The sequence below is a fragment of the Zingiber officinale genome, chromosome 8A (assembly GCF_018446385.1).
Source record: "Zingiber officinale cultivar Zhangliang chromosome 8A, Zo_v1.1, whole genome shotgun sequence".
NCBI lineage: Eukaryota > Viridiplantae > Streptophyta > Magnoliopsida > Zingiberales > Zingiberaceae > Zingiber > Zingiber officinale.
Genome location: NC_056000.1, coordinates 120628907 through 120654810, shown reverse-complemented (window position 1 = coordinate 120654810; position 25904 = coordinate 120628907). Strand labels below are relative to the sequence as shown.

Sequence of the window (25904 nt, the reverse complement as noted above, 5' to 3'; positions counted from 1 at the left end):
GAGCCCTATTCCGAATGGACAAAATCACCCAAGCAAGCAGAGTCAGAGCGGAAGATCCAGACCCAAGAGAGTGGAACCAGAGTGGAAGATCTAGACCAAAATGTCAATAGGGTGTTGACTTTTAGGTCCGAGCGCTCAGAACCCTTCCGGGCGCTAGGACCAGAAGTTTATCAGAACGCGATGTGGCACGTTTCTTTATGACGAGGATAAAATTTTATTCCCCTCTAGGTGCCTGGAACCCTTCCAGGTGCCTGAAACCCTTCCAGGTACCCCGACCAAGGCTATAAATACAGTCCTGATCCTAGTAGCTTAGAACAACACTTGTAAACGCTTCTCTTTTGTTCTACTACTTATCTGTGAGCTGTCAACTCTATAAGAGGCTTCTCCACCTGAAGGAGACTTTGATAGTGAGCTTCAACTGCCTTGGATTAGCAATCATCTGATTACAAACCAAGTAACTTCTTTTGTGCCTCTTTTCTTTCTTTAATTAATCAGTTCTTTTTATACAAGTGTTAGTTTAATAAGACTATAAAGTGCGAGAAGGGTTTTTATTTCTATTATTTTTATACAGGGCTATTCGCCCCCCCCCCCCCAGCTGGCTGCCAGGGGACCAACAATTGGTATCAAAGCCAAGTTCGCTTCAAGAGGACTAACCGCTGATCGAAGCATAAGAGATGGCCGGACCGAGTATCTATCCACCTAAGTTTGAGGGGTAATTCACAATTTGGAAAATAAAAATGGAGCCATTCTTTGATTTATTACTAATCTTAAAGTATGACTTTGTAGCTCCAAAGGACAAGGAAGAATATCAATGGACAAAGAAGGAGCAAGCAGACTTCGTAGTAAATGGATGAGCCGAATTCCATCTACTGAGTGTGCTACCTCTGCAAGAAGTCAATAGAATTGACTCATAGGAGCTTTGGAAGAGGTTCCTTGAGCTACACAAAGGTACGCCCGAAGCCAAACTCGTGAAATGGGACCTGCTTCGCAATCAGATCAGCAACCTCCGATTAGAAGAAGGTCAAACTATTACATACCTTCACTCAAGGATCGAGGAACTCATCACCGAACTCATGAATCTTAGAGAAAAGGTAACCAACTAAGATTCGCTAAGGTATGCGCTTAATGCCTTTCCTAGGAATTCTGAATGGGTATCCTTAGTGGATGCTTATTATATATCTAAGGATCTAGAGGTAAGTACCTTAGAAAAATTATTTTCAACATTTGAAGTTCATGAAACAAAATGTGTAGATCTGAAGGAGCCGAAACACAACATTTTCCTAAAAGCAAAAGTGGACAAACCTGACTCTGAATCTTCTCTTTATGATGACGAAACAACGTTCATGGTAAGGAGATTTAAAAATTTATTTAAAACTAATAAATTTAATCAATGCAAGATAAAGAAGAAGAAGAAAGATAATATTCTACCACTACAATGAAGAAGGGCACGTGAAAGACAACTTCTCTAAATTGAAGAGCAAGGAGAAGAGACCAGTCCAGACAAAGCATCAAAATCTAAAGGCGACATGGGATGAAATGTCATCCGAATTGGAGATCAAAGCCATTGCCAGACTTGCGCTAGTGGCAAGTCACCAAGAAGAAGAAGACGAAACAAGCTTATCTTCAATGAGCATCGATGAAGGAGGAGCATCGTCAGAGGAAAGCAGCACTACAGGGGGGGCATCAGAAATTGACAAGGTAAGTTAGGTACGGTCCCTACCTCCTGACCAATTATTGAAATTTATAAAAATACTTTCGAAAAGTTCCTATAAATTAGAGATAGAAAATAAAAAATTATTAAAAGAAAATGACTAATTTAAATTATCCTTGACAACATCTTGTCGACTAGAGGATTTAGACAAGATAAAAATAAAAAATGAAAAATGAAAAATTGAAAGAAGAAATTAAAAATAATTGATACTCACAAGTTAGAAGAATACCACAGAGATATATCCTTAAGAAATTTTTAATTAACCCAGTTGTAAGGAATCTATTTTGGATTCCAAAGTCTTTTTAAATTAAAATTATCATTTTGTGCATAATTTTTTAAAATTTTTGAAAGTTAGACCTAGGGCTTTCAGAAAGAAAATTAAATATTTAATTTCTTTAAAAGACTTTGTCTAGAAGTGGTTATTATTTCAATAACCAAGAAGGCTTAGTGCCTCGCCATAGTCTGGAAGCTAATTACTGAAATAAATGTTTAATTAACTAATTATTAAAGCATTTAACTGTTATAAAATTATCTAATATTTTCACATAATAATTCTTTTTCAAAAACTAAAATTTCAATACTCATCTGTTAAATTGATCTTGCAATGCTATTTTCTACAAAATTTATTTTTCTGAGGAATTTTATCATTTTCTCTATCTAAGAGAATTTTTCAAAACTTAATTTTTTTTATTTTTCAAAAATAGTTTATAAATTAAAAAATCTCTATTTTCAAAACTTCTTGATTTTATTCCTTAGACTTTGCAAAAATTATCCGATTTTAATATGATAAAAGGGGAGAATTAGAGGTTAACTCTAATGGTGAGGGACATTTTTTTATTTTTACACATATTTTTCTTATATGCAAAATATGTACTTGCTATTTCTATATGTTTCTTGGTTTACCCAACTTAACTTGGGTTAATTTAAATCAAAAAGTAGGAGATTATAAGTATTTGTGATAGTCTTAATGTGATCAACCAAGTCAAGTTAGGTCTTATTGTTATTTTGATGCTTTGTGTCTAAGTGTGTAGGAACTTAGGAGCATAAGAAGTCAAGCGAAAGACGCAACTAATGAGAAGAACGGCACGGGAGAGAGCCAACGAGCTCGGTGTGTTCGAGGGGTGTGGTGTCGTGGAAGAGTACGCTGGCAGACTAAAAGGAGGCACACGACGTTTCCAAGGGACGAGAAGCCAACATGGAAGATGGCTCGAAGGCTGGAAAATGAGTTTGAGTGAGCCCTATTATATTCTGAATGGTCGAAATCACCCAAGCAAGCAGAGCTGGAGTAGAAGATCTGGACCCAAGCAAGTGGGACCGGAGCGGAAGACCCAGACCAAAAAGTCAGTAGGGTGTTGACTTTTGGGTTCAGGCGCTCGGACCAGAAGTTTATCGAAACGCGACGTGGTGCTTTCCTTTACAACACGGCTAAAATTTTATCTCCCTCTAGGCGCCTAGAACTCTTCCAAGCACCCCAATCAGAATTATAAATACAAGTCTGATCCCAATAGCTTAGAACAACACTTGTAAACACTTCTCTTTTGTTCTACTATTTGTTGTGAGCCATCAACGCTGTAAGAGGCTTCTCCACCTAAAGGAGACTTTGATAGTGAGCTTCAACTACCTTAGATTAGCAATCATCTAATTACAAACTAAGTAACTTCTTTTGTACCTCTTTTCTTTCTTTAATTAATCAGTTTCTTTTTATGCAAGTGTTAGTTTAATAAAGATGTAAAGTTTGAGAAGGATTTTTGTTTCTGTTATTTTTATACAGGGCTATTCACCCCCCCCCCCCCTAGCCGGCCGCCAGGGGACCAACACAAGTAAGTTTTTACACAAATGGAAAATGAAAACTAAACAGAAATCTTAAAAAAATAAAAATTTACCTATGTAATGATAATGTAGAAAAAAATAAAAGGTCGAACGAGCACTAGCCTGTATAATTCGAGCACCATTGTTGGATGGTATTGTTAGAAATCGAGTTGTCTAAATCCGATTGATGTTTGTGCACTGAAGAGACGAGAGAGATGGAGAGAAGGGAGGGAAAGTAGGAGATGTAGCATCAAATATATAAATAAATAAATATATATATATATATATATATATATATATATATATATATATATATATATATATATATATATATATATATATATATTAGAGTTTTTAGAATTTTCAAAAAAGGTAAAATAGTAATATTATAGGATGTATTTAGAAAAATTTATGATAAAAAATTATTGATGGGTATATTTAGAAAATAGGGTGTGTTTAGTGAAAGTGAGGGTGGATAGTGTTGGACAATCTGTCGAAGATTTTTTAGGAATTAGATGGATTAAAATTATATTAAATTAAATTCAACTTATCTATTGAGATGACCTGAGCAGATAATTTCAAGCTGCTAGTGGGGGTTAGTTTCTGCCAAATGCTAAGTATAAACTATTGAGTAGCTGAGCGGGAGAGTGGCTGAGTAGGCAGAGCGGTCAAGTGGGCAAAATGACTGAGCAAGCAGAGCGGCCGAGTGGCAGAGCGACAAAGCAGGTAGAGCTACTAAGTGGAAGAGCAACTGAGCGACCAAGTGGCAGAGTAGTTGAGTGAGCACAAAGTCCGAGCAGGCACATCGGCCAAGCAAGCAGAGTGGCCAAGTGATAGAACGGGCACAACAACCGAGCAAGAAGAGTTGTCGAGCAGGTAAAGCGGCTGAGCAGGTAAAGCGTCCTAGCAGGCAAAGCGGCCGAGCAAGCAGAGCGGCCGAGCAAGCAGAGCAACCGAGCAAGAAGAATAGTTGAGTGGCAAAATGGCCGAGCGAGCACATCGGTTGAGTAGGCAGAGCGACCAAGTAGCAAAGCAACCTAGCAAGTAGAACTACTAAGCAAGCAAAGCAGCCGAACAGGCAGAGCAGCCGAACAGACAGAGCAGTCGAGTGACAACGCCACTGAGCAAGCAGAGCAGTCGAGCGGGTAGAGCAACCAAGTAGACCGAGGCCTGCGATGGACACAGTTTCCTTGAAACATATTTACCCCACCTCTAGCTGTGCTTCGAGATTTTCTCAGGTCTTTTGTTTCCCAAGATAGAATGATTAATCTTGATAAACACCAAGCAGTGGTGGTCATGGCGAACTGAGAGGTATCCGACTACTATCATGAGTACACCATCGAGTAGGAGATGTACCATAGAAAAAGATGTTGGTTGCTACTCGGAAAACCTATAGGTCCCACTGTACAAAATTTTGTACAAAGGTCTGAACCTTTTCCTAGCTACCATGTGTTCTTTTAAATTAAATTTTGGATCACCTGCGGAACTTAACACGTTTGATCCAAAACTTAATCTATTTGTTCTTTTAGGTTTTGACTTGGATCTCCTGCGGAACTTTACACGTTCGACCCAAGTCTCCTAAAGTTATTAATTCCATTAAATATTAATTTCCATAATTGGTTCCCAGTACTGACGTGGCGAGGCACATGACCTTCTTGGATATGGGAGCAACCACCACCGACTAGACAAAACCTTTTATAGAAAGCTAATATTTAATTTCCTAAAATAACTTTAGGTTAACCAAAGAGAACAATCAAATCACAAGGAAAAGAAAAAACAAAAGAACACAGCATCGAAAAAACATATTCGAAATTCTAGAATGTAAGCCTCTTGTATTTGGTATTATTTCCATAAATAACTAGCAGGATGCGGAAACAAAAATTACTAGTTATACCTTGTAGAAAAACCTCTTGATCTTCTACCGTATTCCTCTTCTAACCTCGGACGTTATGTGGGCAACGATCTTCCGAGATGAGAAACCACCAACCACCTTCTTCTCCTCCTAGCTAGGTTCGGCCAACAAAGAAGAAGCTTCACCAAGGAAGAAAATCAAAACACTAACCAAGCTCCAAGAGATGCTAGCTTTCTCTCCTTCTTCTTCTTCTTCTTCGAGTAGTATCCGGCCACCACAAGAGCTCCAAGCAATAGAGAGTTTCAGCCACCCCAAAGCCGACGAGGAGAAGCGATGACGGCCGGCCACAACATCAAGGAAAAGAGGGAGAGAAATAATAGATGTTGTGTCTCATGAAGGCACCCTCACCCCTTCTTTTATATTCCTTGGCCTAGGCAAATTAGGAAATTTAATTACAATAAAATTTCCTCAATTTCCTTGACATGATTTAATTGAGAAAAATAAAATAAAATTTCCCAATTAAATCTACATTGGCCGGCCACATCATTGGAGAACAAATTGGACAAGTTTCAATCAACAATTAAAACTTCCTAATTTGTTTCCGAAAATTTTAAAATTAAAATTTCTCTTTAAAAATCTCTACATGGTTAATAAAAGAAATTTCTATAATTTTAATTTTATCAATATGTGAATAATTTTTAAAGAGAAAATAAATATCTCACCAATCTATAAATAAGGAAAGAGATCTAATCTCTTTCTTTAATCTTTTGTAAATTTTACAAGAGAGATAATTTAATTTTAATTATCTTTAATAAATTATTTCTTCCACATAAAAAAAAATTAAAATTCTTTTTAATTTATTTTGGCCCGCCCCACTAGCTTGGGTTCAAGCTAGGGCCGGCCACCCAAACTTTTACCTAGGCCGGCCCTAGCTTGTTTCCCAAGCTAGCTTGGCCGGCCCCTATTGGGTGGGTATAGAAGGTGGGTATAGGTGGCTATAGAACTCTACAAATAAGAGGCTACGATAGGGACCGAGAGGAGGAATTGGTTTTGGTCTCCCAATAAAATTAAGCATCCCGTGTTCACCCCGAACACACAACTTAATTTTATCAATAATAATTCATTCCACTAGAGAACTATTATTGAACTACCGCACCAATCCCAAATTACATTTTTGGGCTCCTTCTTATTATGAGCATGTTAGTCTCCCTGTGTTTAAGATATCGAATGCCCACTAATTAAGTGAGTTACTGACAACTCATTTAATTAATATCTAAGTCCAAGAGTAGTACCACTCAACCTTATCGTCATGTCGGACTAAGTCCACCTGCAGGGTTTAACATGACAATCCTTATGAGCTTCTCTTGGGGACATTATCAACCTAGTATCTCTAGGACACAGTTTCCTTCTATAATCAACAACACACACTATAAGTGATATCATTTCCCAACTTATCAGACTTATTGATTCATCGAACTAAATCTCACCCATTGATAAATTAAAGAAATAAATATCAAATATATATGCTTGTTATTATATTAGGATTAAGAGCACACACTTCCATAATAACTGAGGTCTTTGTTCCTTTATAAAGTCAGTATAAAAGGAACAACCTCAAATGGTCCTACTCAATACACTCTAAGTGTACTAGTGTAATTATACAGTAAGATAAACTGATACCTAATTACACTACGACCTTCTAATGATTTGTTCCTTTCCATTTTGGTCGTGAGCTACTGTTTATAATTTATAAGGTACTGATAACATTATCTTCTGCATGTGACACCACATGCTATGTTATCTTCAATATAAATTAATTGAACAACTACAAACAAATGTAGATAATTTGACCAAATGTGATTCTTTATTCAAAAAAAATGTTTACAAAAGCTTAGGCTTTCAGTATACACTCCAACAATCTCCCACTTATACTAATGACTGAGCTGCCATATCTTCTACCATACATCTGATTCCCATTCCCTCCACATGTCAATCGAAAGCTTTCGCCAGAAGGGCCTTAGTGAAAGGATCTGCCAGGTTATCCGCTGATGCAATCTTGGCGATGACAACTTCTCCTCGCTTCACGATATCTCTTATCAGGTGGTACTTGCGCTCTATATGTTTACTTGCCTTATGAGCTCGTGGTTCCTTTGAGTTTGCAACTGCACCGCTATTATCACAATAAATTGTGATGATTTTGGGCAAACCAGGAATCACATCTAAGTCCATTAGAAAGTTCCTGAGCCATACTGCTTCTTTAGCTGCCTCAGAGGCTGCTACATACTCAGCTTCCATGGTTGAGTCCGAAACGTATTTCTGCTTAACACTCCTCCATGAAATGGCTCTACCTCCTAAAGTAAACACATAGCCTGATGTAGACTTACTGTTATCCCTATCTGATTGGAAATCTGAATCCGTGTAACCCACAGGGAGCAGATCGTCTGCTTGGTAAACTAGTATATAATCTCTAGTCCTTCTCAGGTACTTTAATATATGCTTTACCGCAGTCCAATGTCCTTGTCCAGGGTTACTCTGATATCTGCTGACCATGCCCACGGCAAAACAGATATCAGGTCTCGTACATAGCATTGCATACATTAGGCTTCCTACAGCCGAAGCATAAGGAACTTCTTTCATGTCTTCTATCTCTTTCGACGTCTTTGGAGACATCTCTTTAGACAGAGCTACTCCATGTATAAAAGGTAAGAAACCTTTCTTGGAATCCTGCATGCTAAAATGAGCAAGGATTGTATCTATATATGAAGCTTGGGACAGACACAACATTCTTTTCTTACGATCCCTTATAACTTTGATCCCAAGAATGTGTGCACAATCTCCTAAGTCCTTCATATCAAATTGTTTGGACAATCATACCCTTACGTCTGATAATACCTTGACATTGTTGTCAATTAACAAAATATCATCTACGTATAGTACAAGAAATACCACCACGTTTCCGTTACACTTCTTATATACACAAGACTCATCCGGACTTTGAATAAATCCATATGACTGGATTACTTCATTAAACCGGATGTTCCAAGATCTTGAAGCTTGCTTTAGTCTATAAATGGACCGATTGAGCTTGCAGACTAGATGCTCTTTGCCTTTTTCAATGAACCCTTACGTTGCTTCATATGGATGTTCTCTTCAAGACTTCCATTAAGGAAAGTCTTGACATCCATTTGCCAAATCTCATAATCCATATGAGCGAATGGATAAGAGTATCCGGATAGACTTAAGCATGGCCATCGGTGAAAAGGTCTCCTCATAATCGATTCCTCTTTCCGAGTATACCCTTTCGCAACAAGCTTAGCTTTGAAGGTTTCTACCTTCCCGTCATCCTCTTTTATTTTGTAGATCCACTTGCATCCAACGGCTTTTACACCATCGTGTGGTTCTACAAGCTCCCGCACCTTATTAGAGTACATAGACTCTATTTCGGAATCCATTGCCTTTGCCAAGATGTCGCATCTATATCTTGGAGTGCTTCATCATATGTTCAGAGATCAGGTTCATGTTTACAGGGATCAAGTCCAAGACTCTCCCAAAACATGAATCTCTCGGGTTGCTTTACAACCCTCCCACTACGACAGTCCGTGGTTGTGTATCATGTGTGACACGTGTTGCAGTCTCTTGTGGTACTTCATCTTGTACTGTTGGTACTGAAGTAGACGTGTTCTCTCTAAGTTCTTCTAAAACAACTTTGCTACTGGGCTTGTGATCCATTATATAGTCTTCTTCTAAAAACTGGGCATTGGTGCTAACAATGACCTTCTGGTCTTTAGGACTATAAAATAAATCACCTTTCGTTCCTTTAGGATATCCTACAAACACGCGAACTTCTGTACGGGATTCTAGCTTATCAGCATCTGGTTTCAGCACATGTGCTGGACTACCCCAAATCCGAATATGTCTTAGACTGGGTTTTCGCCCATTCCACAATTCCATGAGAGTAGAAGAAACTGATTTAGAAGGTACTAAGTTCAAAACATACACTGCTGTTTCCAGAGCATATCCCCAAAACGAATTTGGTAATTCTGAATAACTCATCATCGATCTAACCATCTCCATAAGAGTCCTATTCCTTCATTCTGCTACACCATTCTGTTGGGGTGTTCCAGGTGCAGACAATTGGGATTGAATTCCAGCCTCTGATAAGTAATTCCTAAACTCTCCTAAGAGGTATTCGCCACCACGATCAGATCGTAGTGTCTTGATACTTTTACCTAATCAGTTTTCCACATCAGCCTTGTATTCTTTGAACTTATCAAAGCACTCTGACTTGCGGCGCATTAGGTAAATATATCCGTATCTTAAATAATCGTCTATGAAAGAGACAAAATATTCAAAACCTCCTCTTGCCTGGACAGACATAGGACCGCACAAATCAGAGTGAACCAATTCTAACACTTCTTTGGCTCTATACCCCTTGGCCTTAAACGGCCTCTTGGTCATTTTACCTTCTAAGCAAGATTCACAAGTTGGAAAATTTTCCAACTCTAATGAACTCAAAAGTTCATCGGTTATAAGCCTCTGAATCCTACTTAAGTTAATATGACCAAGCCTTAGATGCCAAAGATATGCTTGATTCATTTCCGAAGGTTCTTTTCTCTTATTAGAACTAGAAGATGAGTTATAAATTTCCATGTTTTGCTTTGTGGAAGAATTTGGATTTAAAGTATACAAATTGCCAACCAATGCACCAGAACAGATAATCACTTTATTTCTTTTAATAACTACATCATTACTGAAAGAAACTGAATATCCATCTAAAAACAGTTTAGAAACTGAAATTAAATTCTTTCTAAAACTGGGTACATAAAGACAATTTTTTAAAACCAAATTTCTATTTCTACTAAAAGATAAGTAGACGTCTCCCACTGCAACAGCTGCCACCTTAGTAGCATTGCCCATATAGACGGTAATTTCTCCTTCAGATAGTCATCGGGTTTCCTGGAACCCCTGCAAGGAATTGCAGACATGATCAGTGGCTCCCGTATCTACACACCAGGTGCTGGTAGATAACACCGCTAAACATGTTTCAACAACTAGAGCATGAGATATACCTTTGTTTTGATTCCTACGAGGACAATCCGCCTTCCAATGTCCCACCGCATAGATGAAGCATTTTCCTTGGGCTTCTTCACCCAGCTTTTAAATCCGTACTGAGATTTATTCACTTTCTTTCTTGAGCCGACTTGTTTCTTCTTCTTCTTTCCTTTTGGTTTAGAAGTAGAACTATTTTCAATAGTGAATTTGAGAATTGTGACGAAATAATCCTTCTGCTTCTTGGTCAATAGTTCCCCTAATGAATAAATCCTTTTATTCATATTATAGTTCGGGCGGATCAAAACTTCAGGTAGCATTTGGAGGATCATATCGATCCGGGTTTCCATCAATTTCTCCTCCAAGGATCTCTATCTCGTTCGGATAAGCCATCATCTTTAGGATATGATCCTTCACGAGTACCCTCTTGCATGGTGGTCATTATCTTTCTCATAGCTTCTTGTCTAGAAGCCCTATCCTGATGACCAAAGAGTTCCTTGAGATTGTTCATAATATCATAAGCTGTTGGTAAATCTTGATGCTGATGTTGCAATACATTTGACATTGAAGCCAAAATGTAACACCGCGCCATCTCATCTGCCTTTACCCATCTCTTATGATATTCAATCTCCTCTTGGGTAGATTCACCAGTAGGTGCATCAGGACAAGGTTCAGTCAGTACAAATTTATAGCTTTCTGCAGTCAGAACAATGTCCAGGTTTCTTTTCCGATCTATGTAATTAGGTCCAGTAAGTCTGTTTTGTTGAAGTATGATGGACAGTGGGTTGAAAGTCATCCTAAGAATCACAAATAGCTTTTGGTCAGAACTCTAAATTTAGAATAATATTGATTCCTCAAACAATACTATTTTAAATTAACCAACACTTTAAAACACTGTGAATTTTGTATGCCACGTTAGTGTGGACGTATACAAATTCAACATTTGTAAAAGGAGGGTTTTATCCTATTAATTTTATTATCTTGTCAACCTAACTTTTTGACAAATAAAATTAATAGTTGGTATCTTTTGGTCACACAAATAATAGCAGTGACTCCGATGGGGAGGATAGTATTAGATGTGTCTAAGTGTATACCATTACTTGACACTAAGTCCATTAATAAGATTATGCCCCTTCCGTTGGGGAAGATCACACGCTCTTAATTAACTTCCTATAGTCATCCAAAAATGGAAGTCTATTCTAGTGATCCACAAACAAGCTCATCCGTTATGGAGGAAGGCACTCAGAGCCAACGCGCAAGCTTGTTTGCATCACTTACAAACCAGTAATGGAGACCATGAGATTTATTTAAAAATCCCTCTCCCACTTAGTTATTTATAAATGAGGAATTTTTAACTATGCTAGCCTACTAAAACTTGTAAACTAACATGCACACATAGCATAATATAAAAGCAATAAATAGAAAATTTAATTTTCAACTATTATGGCTTTTATTTCTAATTGTCCTCCGTGTGTTGTCATCCCAAGCTGCTGCCATATTTGGCCACCACCACCGGATCTAGCAGTCGCATCCATCTTGCTCCTAGTTCCGCTGCGCCTCTGGTCCTTAGAAGGTTCCACGCTTTGCAAGATTCGATCCGCGACATAAATAAAATTTTACATTTTTTATCCTATATTCCATAAAAGGAATGTACATGTATCTAGATCAAAAATAAAATCCTAATAAAACTAAATACAGCTCCTGCTGTATTTTAATACAATCATGCACACACAAATAAATGCTCTTGACATGTCCAAGGGTCCAATCACACACATAATAACTAAAAGCCATAATAGTTGGATCCTGCATCCACAAAGTTAGCACATCCTACTATTAACCTGCCTAAATTATGTATGACATGTGCATAATTAAACTAAATACCAAATAGACAAAGGCAAAACCCTAGCTCTGATACCAATTGTTGGTTGCTATTCGGAAAACCTATAGGTTCCACTGTACAAAAATTTTGTACAAAGGTCTGAACCTTTTCCTAGCTACCATGTGTTCTTTTAAATTAAATTTTGGATCACCTGCGGAACTTAACACGTTTGATCCAAAACTTAATCTATTTGTTCTTTTAGGTTTTGACTTGGATCTCCTGCGGAACTTTACATGTTCGACCCAAGTCTCCTAAAGTTATTAATTCCATTAAATATTAATTTCCATAATTGGTTCCCAGTACTGACGTGGCGAGGCACATGGCCTTCTTGGATATGGGAGCAACCACCACCGACTAGACAAAACCTTTTATAGAAAGCTAATATTTAATTTCCTAAAATAACTTTAGGTTAACCAAAGAGAACAATCAAATCACAAGGAAAAGAAAAAACAAAAGAACACAGCATCGAAAAAACATATTCGAAATTCTAGAACGTAAGCCTCTTGTATTTGGTATTATTTCCATAAATAACTAGCATGATACGGAAAGAAAAATTACTAGTTATACCTTGTAGAAAACCTCTTGATCTTCTACCGTATTCCTCTTCTAACCTCGGACGTTGTGTGGGCAACGATCTTCCGAGATGAGAAACCACCAACCACCTTCTTCTCCTCCTAGCTAGGTTCGGCCAACAAAGAGGAAGCTTCACCAAGGAAGAAAATCAAAACACTAACCAAGCTCCAAGAGATGCTAGCTTTCTCTCCTTCTTCTTCTTCTTCTTCGAGTAGTATCCGGCCACCACAAGAGCTCCAATGGAAGAGGAAGATTCGGCCACCACAAGAGGAAGAGAGGGAGAGGATGGCCGGCCACACCAAGAAACAAAAGAGGGAGAGAAATAATAGATGTTGTGTCTCATGAAGGCACCCTCACCCCTTCTTTTATATTCCTTGGCCTAGGCAAATTAGGAAATTTAATTACAATAAAATTTCCTCAATTTCCTTGACATGATTTAATTGAGAAAAATAAAATAAAATTTCCCAATTAAATCTACATTGGCCGGCCACATCATTGGAGAACAAATTGGATAAGTTTCAATCAACAATTAAAACTTCCTAATTTGTTTCCGAAAATTTTAAAATTAAAATTTCTCTTTAAAAATCTCTACATGGTTAATAAAAGAAATTTCTATAATTTTAATTTTATCAATATGTGAATAATTTTTAAAGAGAAAATAAAATATCTCACCAATCTACAAATAAGGAAAGAGATCTAATCTCTTTCTTTAATCTTTTGTAAATTTTACAAGAGAGATAATTTAATTTTAATTCTCTTTAATAAATTATTTCTTCCACATAAAAAAAAATTAAAATTAAAATTCTTTTTAATTTATTTTGGCCCGCCCCACTAGCTTGGGTTCAAGCTAGGGCCGGCCACCCAAACTTTTACCTAGGCCGGCCCTAGCTTGTTTCCCAAGCTAGCTTGGTCGGCCTCTATTGGGTGGGTATAGAAGGTGGGTATAGGTGGCTATAGAACTCTACAAATAAGAGGCTACGATAGGGACCGAGAGGAGGAATTGGTTTTGGTCTCCCGATAAAATTAAGCATCCCGTGTTCGCCCTGAACACACAACTTAATTTTATCAATAATAATTCATTCCATTAGAGAACTATTATTGAACTACCGCACCAATCCCAAATTACATTTTTGGGCTCCTTCTTATTATGAGCATGTTAGTCTCCCTGTGTTTAAGATATCGAATGCCCACTAATTAAGTGAGTTACTGACAACTCATTTAATTAATATCTAAGTCCAAGAGTAGTACCACTCAACCTTATCGTCATGTCGGACTAAGTCCACCTGCAGGGTTTAACATGATAATCCTTATGAGCTTCTCTTGGGGAGATTATCAACCTAGTATCTCTAGGACACAGTTTCCTTCTATAATCAACAACACACACTATAAGTGATATCATTTCCCAACTTATCAGACTTATTGATTCATCGAACTAAATCTCACCCATTGATAAATTAAAGAAATAAATATCAAATATATATGCTTGTTATTATATTAGGATTAAGAGCACACACTTCCTTAATAACTGAGGTCTTTGTTCCTTTATAAAGTCAGTATAAAAGGAACGACCTCAAATGGTCCTACTCAATACACTCTAAGTGTACTAGTGTAATTATACAGTCAAGATAAACTGATACCTAATTACACTACGACCTTCTAATGATTTGTTCCTTTCCATTTTGGTCGTGAGCTACTGTTTATAATTTATAAGGTACTGATAACATTATCTTCTGCATGTGACACCACATGCTATGTTATCTTCAATATAAATTAATTGAACAACTACAAACAAATTTAGATAATTTGACCAAATGTGATTCTTTATTCAAAACAAATGTTTACAAAAGCTTAGGCTTTCAGTATACACTCCAACAAAAGAGAGTAGGAGAATGCAGGTGGGAAACTTTAGCTTTTCTTTTCGTGTGTTTTTTTTTTGTTTGTGATCACAGCCTCCTTATTTAGAAGCTCAAACCAATGGAATACATTTAATGATCGATTAATAATTATTACTCGCCAATGTTCATTCAACCGTTTACCGATTTTGTATTAATCTTCAATTTAATGCATCCGTTACACACTTAAATAAGCAGCAAGTCAACATTCGCTTGGGAAAAATTTTCCCATTGGTTTATTCACTTAGGGAAATTTTTGCCCCTACCAATCCAACATTCAGTGCGTGCAGGTCGTGCTCATAAATGAGTCAACTTGGTTCAGTACAATCCGAGCCCTAGATTTGTACCCTTATACCCACACATAAGAGAGAATCTCCATTCATACATTTATTCACACCATATATACATATAAACTAATATAAACCAACTAATATATTTTAAAACTCTCAATACAAGATTAAAATCTCATCCATAATGAAACATTTTTTCTTTACCCCTCTTTACTATTTACATATATTCAAACGATAACCCCTCCCTAGCAAAATATCAAATTAGAACATCGTGATTCTAAAGTCTTTTTATTTTTTTACCCAATTAAAGAAAACAACTTAGAATGTCGATTCAGGCTCGGCTCAAGGCATTGGCCTATGCCTAGGCCCCAATATTATTGGGACCCATTGATTAAATAATTAAGTAAAGACTTTAAAAAAAATAAATTGAATCGTTAATATTAATTAATGATAGTATACACATTAATAAATATCATGATACCCCATTAATAGCATCTTATTAATTAATTCATTATTCTTATTTACACATTACACGTATCCTTATTTCCTCATAATTACAATTAACCAAAATTTTATTTTATTTAATCTTATTTCCTCATAATTACACTTAGCCAAGATTTTATTCTATTTAATTATATATCTTATAAAACTAATAAACTCTTTTCTTCTCAATATCTCTAAAAAACCCTAATTGTTATTTCACCAATGCTTCGTGCCTATTTCTTTTTTCTTCATTAATTTTGTATATTTATATTCTCTCGCTGGTATCTTTTTTCTTTTCTCATCAATAATTTTATACGTTTATGTTTTCTCGTGGGTGATACTCTCATAGAACGCCCTTCTCCTCCCTCGATCGCTGATAACATTTCTTTCTCATTATTTCTTTTTCTTCCTCGATAACAACATGAATCAGAGATTTTTTTATCCATACAGCATAAAGTAAAATGCTTCATAAAAATAAAAATAAAAATTAATAAAATTTTATTTACGTTTAATGTCTCAAAAAGATTAAATAATTTAACCGTGTTAAAAAAATTATCTAAATATTAGCGAGAAAAATAAATTTTATATAAAAATAATATTTTATTTTTAAAAAATAAAATTTTTTTTAAACCAATCATTTTTAATGTCAAATTCAAATGAAAAAAAAATTAAATATATTCAAAAAATTTTAATTTATTTATTTTTCTAAGATCTCGAGAAATCTTGAGAAGGCCTGCGCCGATTAGTGATTTTGTTCTCGAGGAATAAAAAACGTCAAGATTTTTGTCCTACAAACATCACATGGCTAGCGCCAGTAGCTTTATTGTTTGTTAAGGATTACAATACTCTTTCTTACACATGGATCAAAACAAATGGAAGAGATGATGCAGGTTTCTTTTACAGGGATAAGGATAATAAATAGCTAGCCACCGTCCTCAACTGACATGACATTATACTGATTGGTAGGGCAGAGGCTGAAAGCACATGTCACATGCTTCGCTAGCTACCTCTTATTAATTCTCTGTCTTCTTCCAACCGTTTTGATGATGTTGCCGTTGTTGTTGACTTCTGATGATACAACAAGCACAATAATGGAACATGATACAACAACCACAATAATGGAACATGCAATGCTGCTGCATGTGCTTGCCTCTGTTTTTTGACGTTGTCGTCGAGCTTCTCAATAATTATTCTGAAATTTATCAAAGTCACGCATATTTAAGAAATTTTTAAATCAACTATTTATTTGACGGACGGAGTAGGATGGACTGATCTATTATTATGATAGATTAGAAAATTTTCAATCTAATTCAATTTAATTAAGATGAGATGTGAGTTAAATGGGTTAATATTTGAACCCATTGAAAATTAAAAAATAAAATAAAAAAGATTTCATCATTTTATTTCGAAAAAGTTCATCAATCGAATGTATCTTTATTTCTCAACCCGAGTGTCAATTACTCAAGCGTGTTGTAGGCTGACCCACGCGAGTCAATGGCCTAGGCGGGTCGACCTGCGATAAATTTAGGTTGATAAAATTCTAACTCAATTTATTTAAATTATTTGACGTGATGACCAATCCGATAGACCCAATCTAAATTGATAGCTCTAACTATAAAAATGATCAAAGAATATATTAATTTATTTGATCTTCCCATTCTACCCCTCACGTCAATATTAACTTTTCACATGTCGATTTTCAATATTTCTGAGCTACATTCAAAAGAATAGATATAAAAATTATTTTTGTGATTTGGATGCATACAATTTCAATATCTCTCTCTGTCCCTCTCTTTCCACTCATGAAAAGTAAATCTCTTTTTCCCTTCCTGTTACCTATCGATTTATACAACTCATTTTTTTTTAATTTAACTACTAAAATCAGAACTAAGATTTAACATCAAATATACCTTCTATCTACCTTCTCTACTCTTTCAAGTGGTTGCAAATTCACAAAATATAAATAGTACAGGACATTAGTAGATTTCGGTTAAAATTTACTGAGCAACCTAGAGAGTTTTAATTGTACATATTCTAAGTTTTGTGAATTTCTAAAGTACCAAGGAGTCCAAATGTGCCTTCCTTTTCTGTTTTTGAGCTTCCCTAGTAGTGTGAAGGAGAAAAAGATCCTTAGCTAAAATGCTTGGGTCTGATCTCGAAGAGACCAAGACCACATTGGTCCTGATCTGAAAGTAAATTAGGACCATGTTGAGCCTAGTGTGAGGAGTTCGAAATAAGTAAAGGAGGAGACCTTTGAACTCCTTATAATTTCAGAAACCTATAGGATCGGAAATGTGTGTAATCTAAGCTCTCTAAGTTAAACAATGAGTTTTAACTGAAATCCATTAATGGACGTAGGCTATTTAAATTTTTACAAACTTATATTCATTCGGTAGATTTGAATGAAAGAAAGTTAAATATGATATCAAATTTTGGTTCTGATCAATGAATACTATAAGCCTGATATAAGAGTTGATCAAGACCAAATTGAGTCTATTTTAATTTGAAGTATTTATGAGGTGTAGTGTATAGCAAGTATCGACCCAAATTAGTTATACAATCTCTAAAATTTTAAACTTTTAACATAATCTGAATCAAGAAAGTTCGGAAACCTTTGATAGTATTGGTGAACAAGTACGATAAATCTAATTAAGTTATTTAATAAGCTTATATCAAATTGTATTGAGAATGTGGAGATTTTAAAATTCACGATTCTCAATCTAAGTTGTGAAATTAAGGTCTAATGTATAAATACATTTAAGAGATCTCTATGAATATAATGATTTTAGTTGAGATGATTTTAAAGTTTTAAAAATCAAGCTTAGGTCAAAATTTATTGATGACTTTAGGATCTTAGAAACCTTTTAAATCAAATTCATTACACTCATTCAATTATCTCAAGTGTAATCAACATGGATTTCATAATTTAACTAGAGAGTTATGAGTTTTTAAAAATGATATTTTTAAGATATCATGGAAAAAAGTTTATACTGATGGACTATGGACGACAAGTAATAAATGAGGGATATAATAAAAAATAATTTTATATTTTGATAAACATAAAAGTTGGGTACATATTTGGGGCATTATAAAAATCTGAGTAAGCAGATCATAAATTGCCGTTTGTTAAAAGTTAATAGGAGACAAATCAAACAGGAATTTAAATTAACTGTATAACTGCCAGCATTATGATCATCTCTCAGACAAAGTCCAATGTTTTGTCTAACAGATGTCATTTTTCGAAGCATATTGACTGCCGCGATTAGTTTAAAACTGCCCGCCTTCGAAGATTTGGCCAAACTGCCAGTGCGCCGGCGCGACGTCCTCCGACTGCACCACCCTGCCGTCGCCGGTGGTCACCTGGAAGGACAGCGCCTGCCCCATCAGCTCGGGTGTCTTGGTGATCTGCCAGTTTTGTCCCCACTCCCTCTCCATCGGCGTCCACGCGCCGCTGCCCGAGGACCCCCTGACCGCCACTGACGCCACGTCGCCGGAGCCGCCCACGTTGTACACCAGAACCAGGATCCACCACGGATTGCCCTTGATCTGGAACTTGATCCCGTCGTCTTTCACGCACGCCACCCGCCGGAACTGGATGGGGATGCTCCCTGCGTACGGGGTCGTCGCGATCCTCGTGTACATCGCCTCCGACATGTCGAAGTGCTTCCGGGGTGGCTGGCAGAGCCCGCCGCCTGGCAGCTTCGGGTCCGGCGGGCAGAGGCTGGTGACGGTTGTTGGCACAGAATCGATGAATAGCAAAGGATGCAGGAAAAGGAAAAAAAAACACCACACGTAGCACTAAAAAAAACACAGTAGCAAGGGGAGAAAAACTGCACAGGTGGAAAGCAATGCACAAATAACTAAGAAATAGAAACTGGAGAAACTTTAATTCTAAGATCTGATTTGTTTCACAGTTTCGACCCCTTTAAATACAACTCAAGTGATAAGATTTAACCATAAGAATAGGATGACTCATCCCACTAAAATAGGAAAGATTAATATCAAATAAAAATTAAATAAATCATGAACGAGAATAAAACGTGGCCATGCTGTCCGAATTATTTTCCTACATTTACTCCCCCTAATTCTGACATGGCTCTAAATCACGAACGCCGAGTAGTTGTCGCATGACAGCTAACTTCACTCCTGGCAGTGCTTTAGTCAATACATCAGCTCGCTGTTCTCCAGTATTAATGAACTCAACCACAATCTGTCCATTCTCAACACATTCTCTGATAAAATGAAATCTTGTATCTATATGCTTGCTTCGACCATGGAATACTGGATTCTTCATGAGTGCTATAGCAGATTTGTTGTCAACAAACAACGTTACCGGTTTTGGCTCTTCACCGGTTAATTCACTGACAAGGCTTCTTAACCACAAAGCTTGACAAGCTGCAGTTGTGGCTGCCATGAATTCTGCCTCACAAGATGAAAGCGCCACTGTCTTCTGCTTCTGTGAGTTCCAGGACACCAGACTTTCATTAAAATAGAAAGCCATTCCACTTGTGCTTTTCCTCCCGTCGAGATCGCCGGCTAAATCGCTGTCCGAGTAGCTGAATATATTAATTTCCTGGGGTCCCTTTGTGTAAGCAAGTCCAAAATAGATTGTACCTTTCAAATACCTGAGGATCTGTTTGACCACCTTATGATGCATGCTTGTAGGCTTTTCCATGTATCTGCTCGTCATGCTGACAGAATATGATAGGTCTGGTCGTGTGTGTAACAGATATCTTAGACAGCCAATGACGCGCCTGTACTCCGTGGCATCAATTGGGGTCCCTTCCAGGTCTTTATGCAGTTGTGTCTTGGGTTCCATCGGCTGCTTTGTGGCATTACAGTCTGCCATCTGGAATTGAGATAGAATTTTCTTAGCATAGGCTGATTGTCTAAGTAAAATTCGGCTCTTCTGTTGTTCCACTTCAATTCCTAAGTAGTAGGAGAGAAGACCCAAATCACTCATCTCAAATTCTGTCATCATTTGTTGTTTGAACTTGTTTATTCCTTCTGTGCTCCTTCCTGTCACGATGAGATCGTCAACATACACTCCAACAAGTATACTAGCTTCTCTTTTACCTCTTGTATATACTGCATGTTCTTGATTGCATTTTTTGAAGCCGAGCTCTTTCAGACTCCTGTTCAGCCGCATGTTCCAAGCTCGTGGAGCCTGCCGCAGTCCATAGAGGGCCTTGGATAACCTGTACACCTTGTGTTTCTGATTTTGTATTTCAAATCCTTCTGGTTGAGTGACATATATTTCTTCTTCCAGCTCTCCGTTCAGAAATGCCGACTTCACGTCTAGATGGTGTACCTCCCAGCCTTGATTTGCTGCAAGTGCAAGAATGACTCGAATAGTATCAAGTCTAGCGACAGGTGCAAATACCTCTTCAGAGTCGATGCCTTGTTTTTGCACATAGCCTTTAGCAACTAATCTTGCTTTATGCCTGACCACTTTTCCAGCTGAATCTTTCTTCAGTTTGAACACCCATTTTAGGCCAATAGGTTTGTGGCCTAATGGGAGCTCAGTTAGGGTCCAGGTCTTGTTCATCTCAATAGTCTTCAGTTCTTCCTCCATTACTTCGTACCAGCAAGCCTCGGATGCAGCTTCTTGGTAACAGGTCGGCTCTTCTGACATCATCAGCATTACCTCATTCTCCTCTTCATCAATACCAATTATTTCCTCAGTGTTGGCATAGATATCGGCAATGGACCTATAACGGACTGGCCCTTCATGAGACTCGGGTGAGGTAGTTGCTTGGGTGCTCGATGATGGTGTAGACGGACTTGATGCTCTTGTTGAAGATGGGGTAGATAGACTTGATGATGGTGTGACATCTTCCGCCGCTGCCTCAATGTCTGCAGTAACAATCACCTCGTCGGTGTTGAATGCATTCACCACCACAAACTCAGGTAAGTCTTCTTTATCAGCACCTGCGTTCCATGTCCATTCACTATTTTCTTGAAATATTACATCTCTACTTACTTGTAGCTTGTTATGCCTTGGATCAAATAGACGATGAGCTTTGCAGCCTTCTTCGACTCCTAAGTATACCATAGGTGAGCTTCTGTCGTCAAGTTTCTTAAGGTGAGGGGTTGTATTTTTTGCATAGGCAATACAACCAAACACCTTCAAGTGGGCAAGATGTGGCTTTCTCCCCATCCAAGCTTCAAATGGAGTACGTTCTCCTAGCGCTTTAGTTGGGAGACGGTTTAGCAGATAGACAGCATGCCTAACCGCCTCTCCCCAGAACCTTGCCGGCATATGTGTACCCTTGAGGAGAGATCTTGCCATAGCCATCACTGTGTGGTTACGACGCTCCACAACGCCATTCTGTTGGGGTGTGTAGGGAGCCGAAAGGTGCCTCTCAATTCCTTCATTTTCACAGAATCGAGTGAACTCCGTGGATAGAAACTCACCGCCACGGTCTGTCCGAAGTGTCTTGATCTTGTACTCAGTCGTGTTCTCCGTCACGGACTTGAACTTCTTGAATGCTTGGAATGCATCTTTCTTTGCTGTCAAGACAAATACCCACATCCACCTTGTGCAATCATCAACAATCAAAAAGAAATACTTGTTACCAGCAAGTGTACTTGGTGAAATTGGCCCGCAGATATCAGCATGGAGAAGTTCCAACGGCTTCGTCGCTCTAAAGTTTGCTTGGTGCGGGAATGACGATCTTGCATGTTTGGAGATCACACACACCTCGCAAAGCTTGTTCGTCTGGGGCAATAGTGGCACACCAACCGCCAATTTCTTCTCCCCCAACAGCTTCAAGTCATGAAAGTTTACATGTCCGAGCCTTGCATGCCATAACCAGGTGGGGTCTTCTAGGCTTGCTTGGAGGCAGACTTGCTTGAATGTCTTCAAGGTTATCTTGTACAAGCGATTTTGCGTTCGCTTTACCAGCATCAAGAGCTTCCTGCTCCTATCAATCACCTTCATGGTATCTCCTTCCATGTGCACTTCGTTCCCAGCTTCTGTCAACTGACCAAGGCTTATGATATTACTACAAAGTTTCGGAATGTAGTATACCTCGTGGAGGGTCTTCTGATCGCCGTTCTTGCATTCGAACACAGCCGTCCCCTTGCCCATGATCTCAATGGTTGATCCATCGCCAAACCTCACCCTCCCGGTGATAGTTTCATCTAGTTCTTGAAACTTCTCGCGATGTCCAGTCATGTGATTGCTGGCACCATTGTCAAGGTACCAAACGTCTTTGTCTTCACCTTTCTTGACGCCCCGGTACACCTCCGGTAGCAACCTCTCTTCACTGAGCAGAATGGTATCCTGCCGCTGAGATTCTTCGTGGAACATGGTCATCATTAGTGCTGGCTCTTCATCGGTGGCGCAAGTGAGGTGAGCCTCATCTCCACGACGCTTGCTGTAGCATTCAGACGCATAATGCCCCATTTTCTCACAATTGAAGCATTTTATGTGTCTCTTGTCACGAGTGCCACTGTTGTTGCCGCTAGTGCCTCCTGCACTATCTTGGCGCTGTGTACCACGACCACGACCGCGCCCTCGCCCACGCCCACGTCCACGTCCATGCCCTTTGCCACGATTAGAGCTGTTGGACCCACGTTCCTTGCCTCCTGACGAAGTGTCCACGCTACTCCCCTTTTGTCGCATTTGCCATTCGGCATGAGTAAGTAGGAGCTCTCCTTCAGTGTCGTTGGTGTTGCTGCGTAATCGAAGCGTTCGTTCCTCGTACGCCTTCAGTCGCCCTATAGCCTCCTCAAATGGTATAGACTCAAGGTCGTAGAACTGCTCAATGCCGGCAACAATAGGGAAGAATTTATCAGGAACAGAATCGAGCAATTTTTTTACCAACGAGGAATCTTCAAGTGTGGCTCCAAGGGTGGAGAATTTGCTGCTTAGGGCGCTGAGTTTGCCAGCAAACTCATCAATCGTTTCGGCCTCTTTCATCCGGAGAGCGTCAAACTCACTCTTCAATGTTTGTACACGTGCCTTCTTCACCCGATCACTACCAAGGTACCTCGTCTTGAGGCTGTCCCAGACTTCCTTCGCCGTCTTCTTTGTTGCGATCTGGAGAAGGATGTCTTCGGGGACACACTGCAGGATGTATGCACGTGCCTTTTTGTCCTTCTTTGCATCCACCTGGGCTCCTTCCGCTGGCTCCACCGCCTCCCAGACTCCCTGGGCATCAAGGATCGCCTCTGTCTTTATTGCCCACACAGTATAATTGTGAGGACTTAGCATCGGATAGGGAAATGACACTCCGCCGTTCTCCTTTACTGGGATGCTCGACATTTTATAGAATCGTAGATTCTTGGATGTCTTATACTACCAACGCTCTGATACCAAGTGTTGGCACAGAATCGATGAATAGCAAAGGATGCAGGAAAAGGAAAAAAAAACACCACACGTAGCACTAAAAAAAACACAGTAGCAAGGGGAGAAAAACTGCACAGGTGGAAAGCAATGCACAAATAACTAAGAAATAGAAACTGGAGAAACTTTAATTCTAAGATCTGATTTGTTTCACAGTTTCGACCCCTTTAAATACAACTCAAGTGATAAGATTTAACCATAAGAATAGGATGACTCATCCCACTAAAATAGGAAAGATTAATATCAAATAAAAATTAAATAAATCATGAACGAGAATAAAACGTGGCCATGCTGTCCGAATTATTTTCCTACAACGGTCACCATGATGCTGCTCCCGGGCCGGCACCGCCGCGTGTCGTTGAAGCACCGCACCTCGTAGCACGCGCCGCAGGTCTCGTAGTTATTGAACAGCACGCCGGAGACGGCGGTGTTGGCCAGACCGTACCCCTGCGCGAACAGATCGCTATAGCCGCAGTCGCCGCCCATGGTGGCTCTACCGGACATGTCGCCGTAGAACGTAGCGTCGGCGATTTGCCATCCGCCACTCGCCACCGCAGTAGAGGCCACGAGAGCCACCACCGAGATCACTACACCCACGGCAACCGCACTCATCGCCGTTCCCATTGCCATCTTCTCTTTCCCTCCGCTGATCTGCTTGCTCTTTGCTTCCATTTATAACACTTAATTCAACGGAAGCGAATAAACTAATTATTGGACGACCATTAACGGAATTATTATTATTATTATTATTATTATTATTAATAATGTTACAGCCCAACTAATTCTGGTCTTACACCATTAACGGTGATATGATGAATGGAAGAGGACCTTTCAGTGGAGCCCGGGGTTAATAAGCTGGAATAGGTGGCAATCAAATCAAAGTTCAAAATAGGTCAAAGGCTAAGTACCTGGCCTAGTAGGATCATCATCTCTCGATCGACTATCGCCGATTGGACAGATCCTCAAGAGGCCCGACTCTCTGAATCTATCGGACACTCACAAAGCTTTGCTCCTTGTTCTCTCCCAATCTCTTCCGATCGGCTATCGCCGATCGGACAAACCCTCAAGGAAATTCACTCCCTATCTTTGCCGGGTACTCACGAAACTTTGCTCCTCATTCTCTCCCGATCGGCTAACACCGATTAGACATGCCCTCAAGAGGACCCCACTCTCCAGCTCTGTCGGGCATTCACGGTGCTTTGCTCCTCGTTCAAGAGCTCTGCCAAGCATTCACGGGGCTTTGCTCCCCGTTCTCTCTTGATCGGTTGACACCGATCAGGTAGGTTCTCAGGGGCTAGCGTTGTAGTTTACTAGTGACTTATAAAGCTTCACTCTTTCTTGGGATACTATCACAGTTTATTTAGGCCTCATGAGAAAGTGGGCTCCCTATACTAGGGCCCATCTTTTAAACTAGTAGCCCAATAGGCCTTCCAACCCATGAACTCATTTTGTCATTAATACAATATATGGGTCTATCAGAGAATCAGAAGATTGTATTGTGTATAGATAAACAATACACCTTCCCATACTCATGATGTGACTACCAGATACGATGGAAGTATGACGATGGGATAGGTTATCTGGTAACAAGATGATGTCTCATTAAATATGGAGATTATGAGAGGCATTATAAAAATGGGTCATTCGCTGCTGGTATAGGTACGCGTGCATCTAGTCTCATATTTTCTGCCACTTACGCCATTTCTTTGCTCTTTTCATTTCTGACTTGATCGTCAGAGTAGCTATGCCAGGGACTCCCTGGTCTGCTTATTAACAATTTTCCTCCCCCTTTACTCATATTTGTAGGTGGTTCATAGAGTTCTTCAATGGAAGTCTTGTTTTCAGTCAACTTCCACGCCAGCTCACCGACGCTCCACAGCTCACAGTTTCTAGATGAGATTAAATTTAGCATCGTCTGTGAGAACCTCTCCGCCTAATCTGAAACGTGAAGATGCACGACGTTGGTAAGATTGAGATTTGCTGATCATAACCAAAGCACAAGCGTTGGCGCAA

The 25904-nt window shown here is 38.9% G+C and overlaps 1 protein-coding gene across 1 annotated transcript; it reads right to left on the bottom strand.

Annotated features, from left to right (window-relative positions):
• Positions 1–24191: 24191 nt before the first annotated feature.
• Positions 24192–24563, bottom strand: LOC122011179 (expansin-A10-like). Its single transcript, XM_042567592.1, has one exon. The coding sequence runs from the start codon at positions 24561–24563 to the stop codon at positions 24192–24194; it is 372 nt and encodes a 123-aa protein (XP_042423526.1).
• Positions 24564–25904: the final 1341 nt, after the last annotated feature.

Bases quoted from the DNA above. Each gene is read 5' to 3' on its own strand.
- LOC122011179 (XM_042567592.1), bottom strand. From the start codon at position 24,563: ATGGAAGCAAAGAGCAAGCAGATCAGCGGAGGGAAAGAGAAGATGGCA.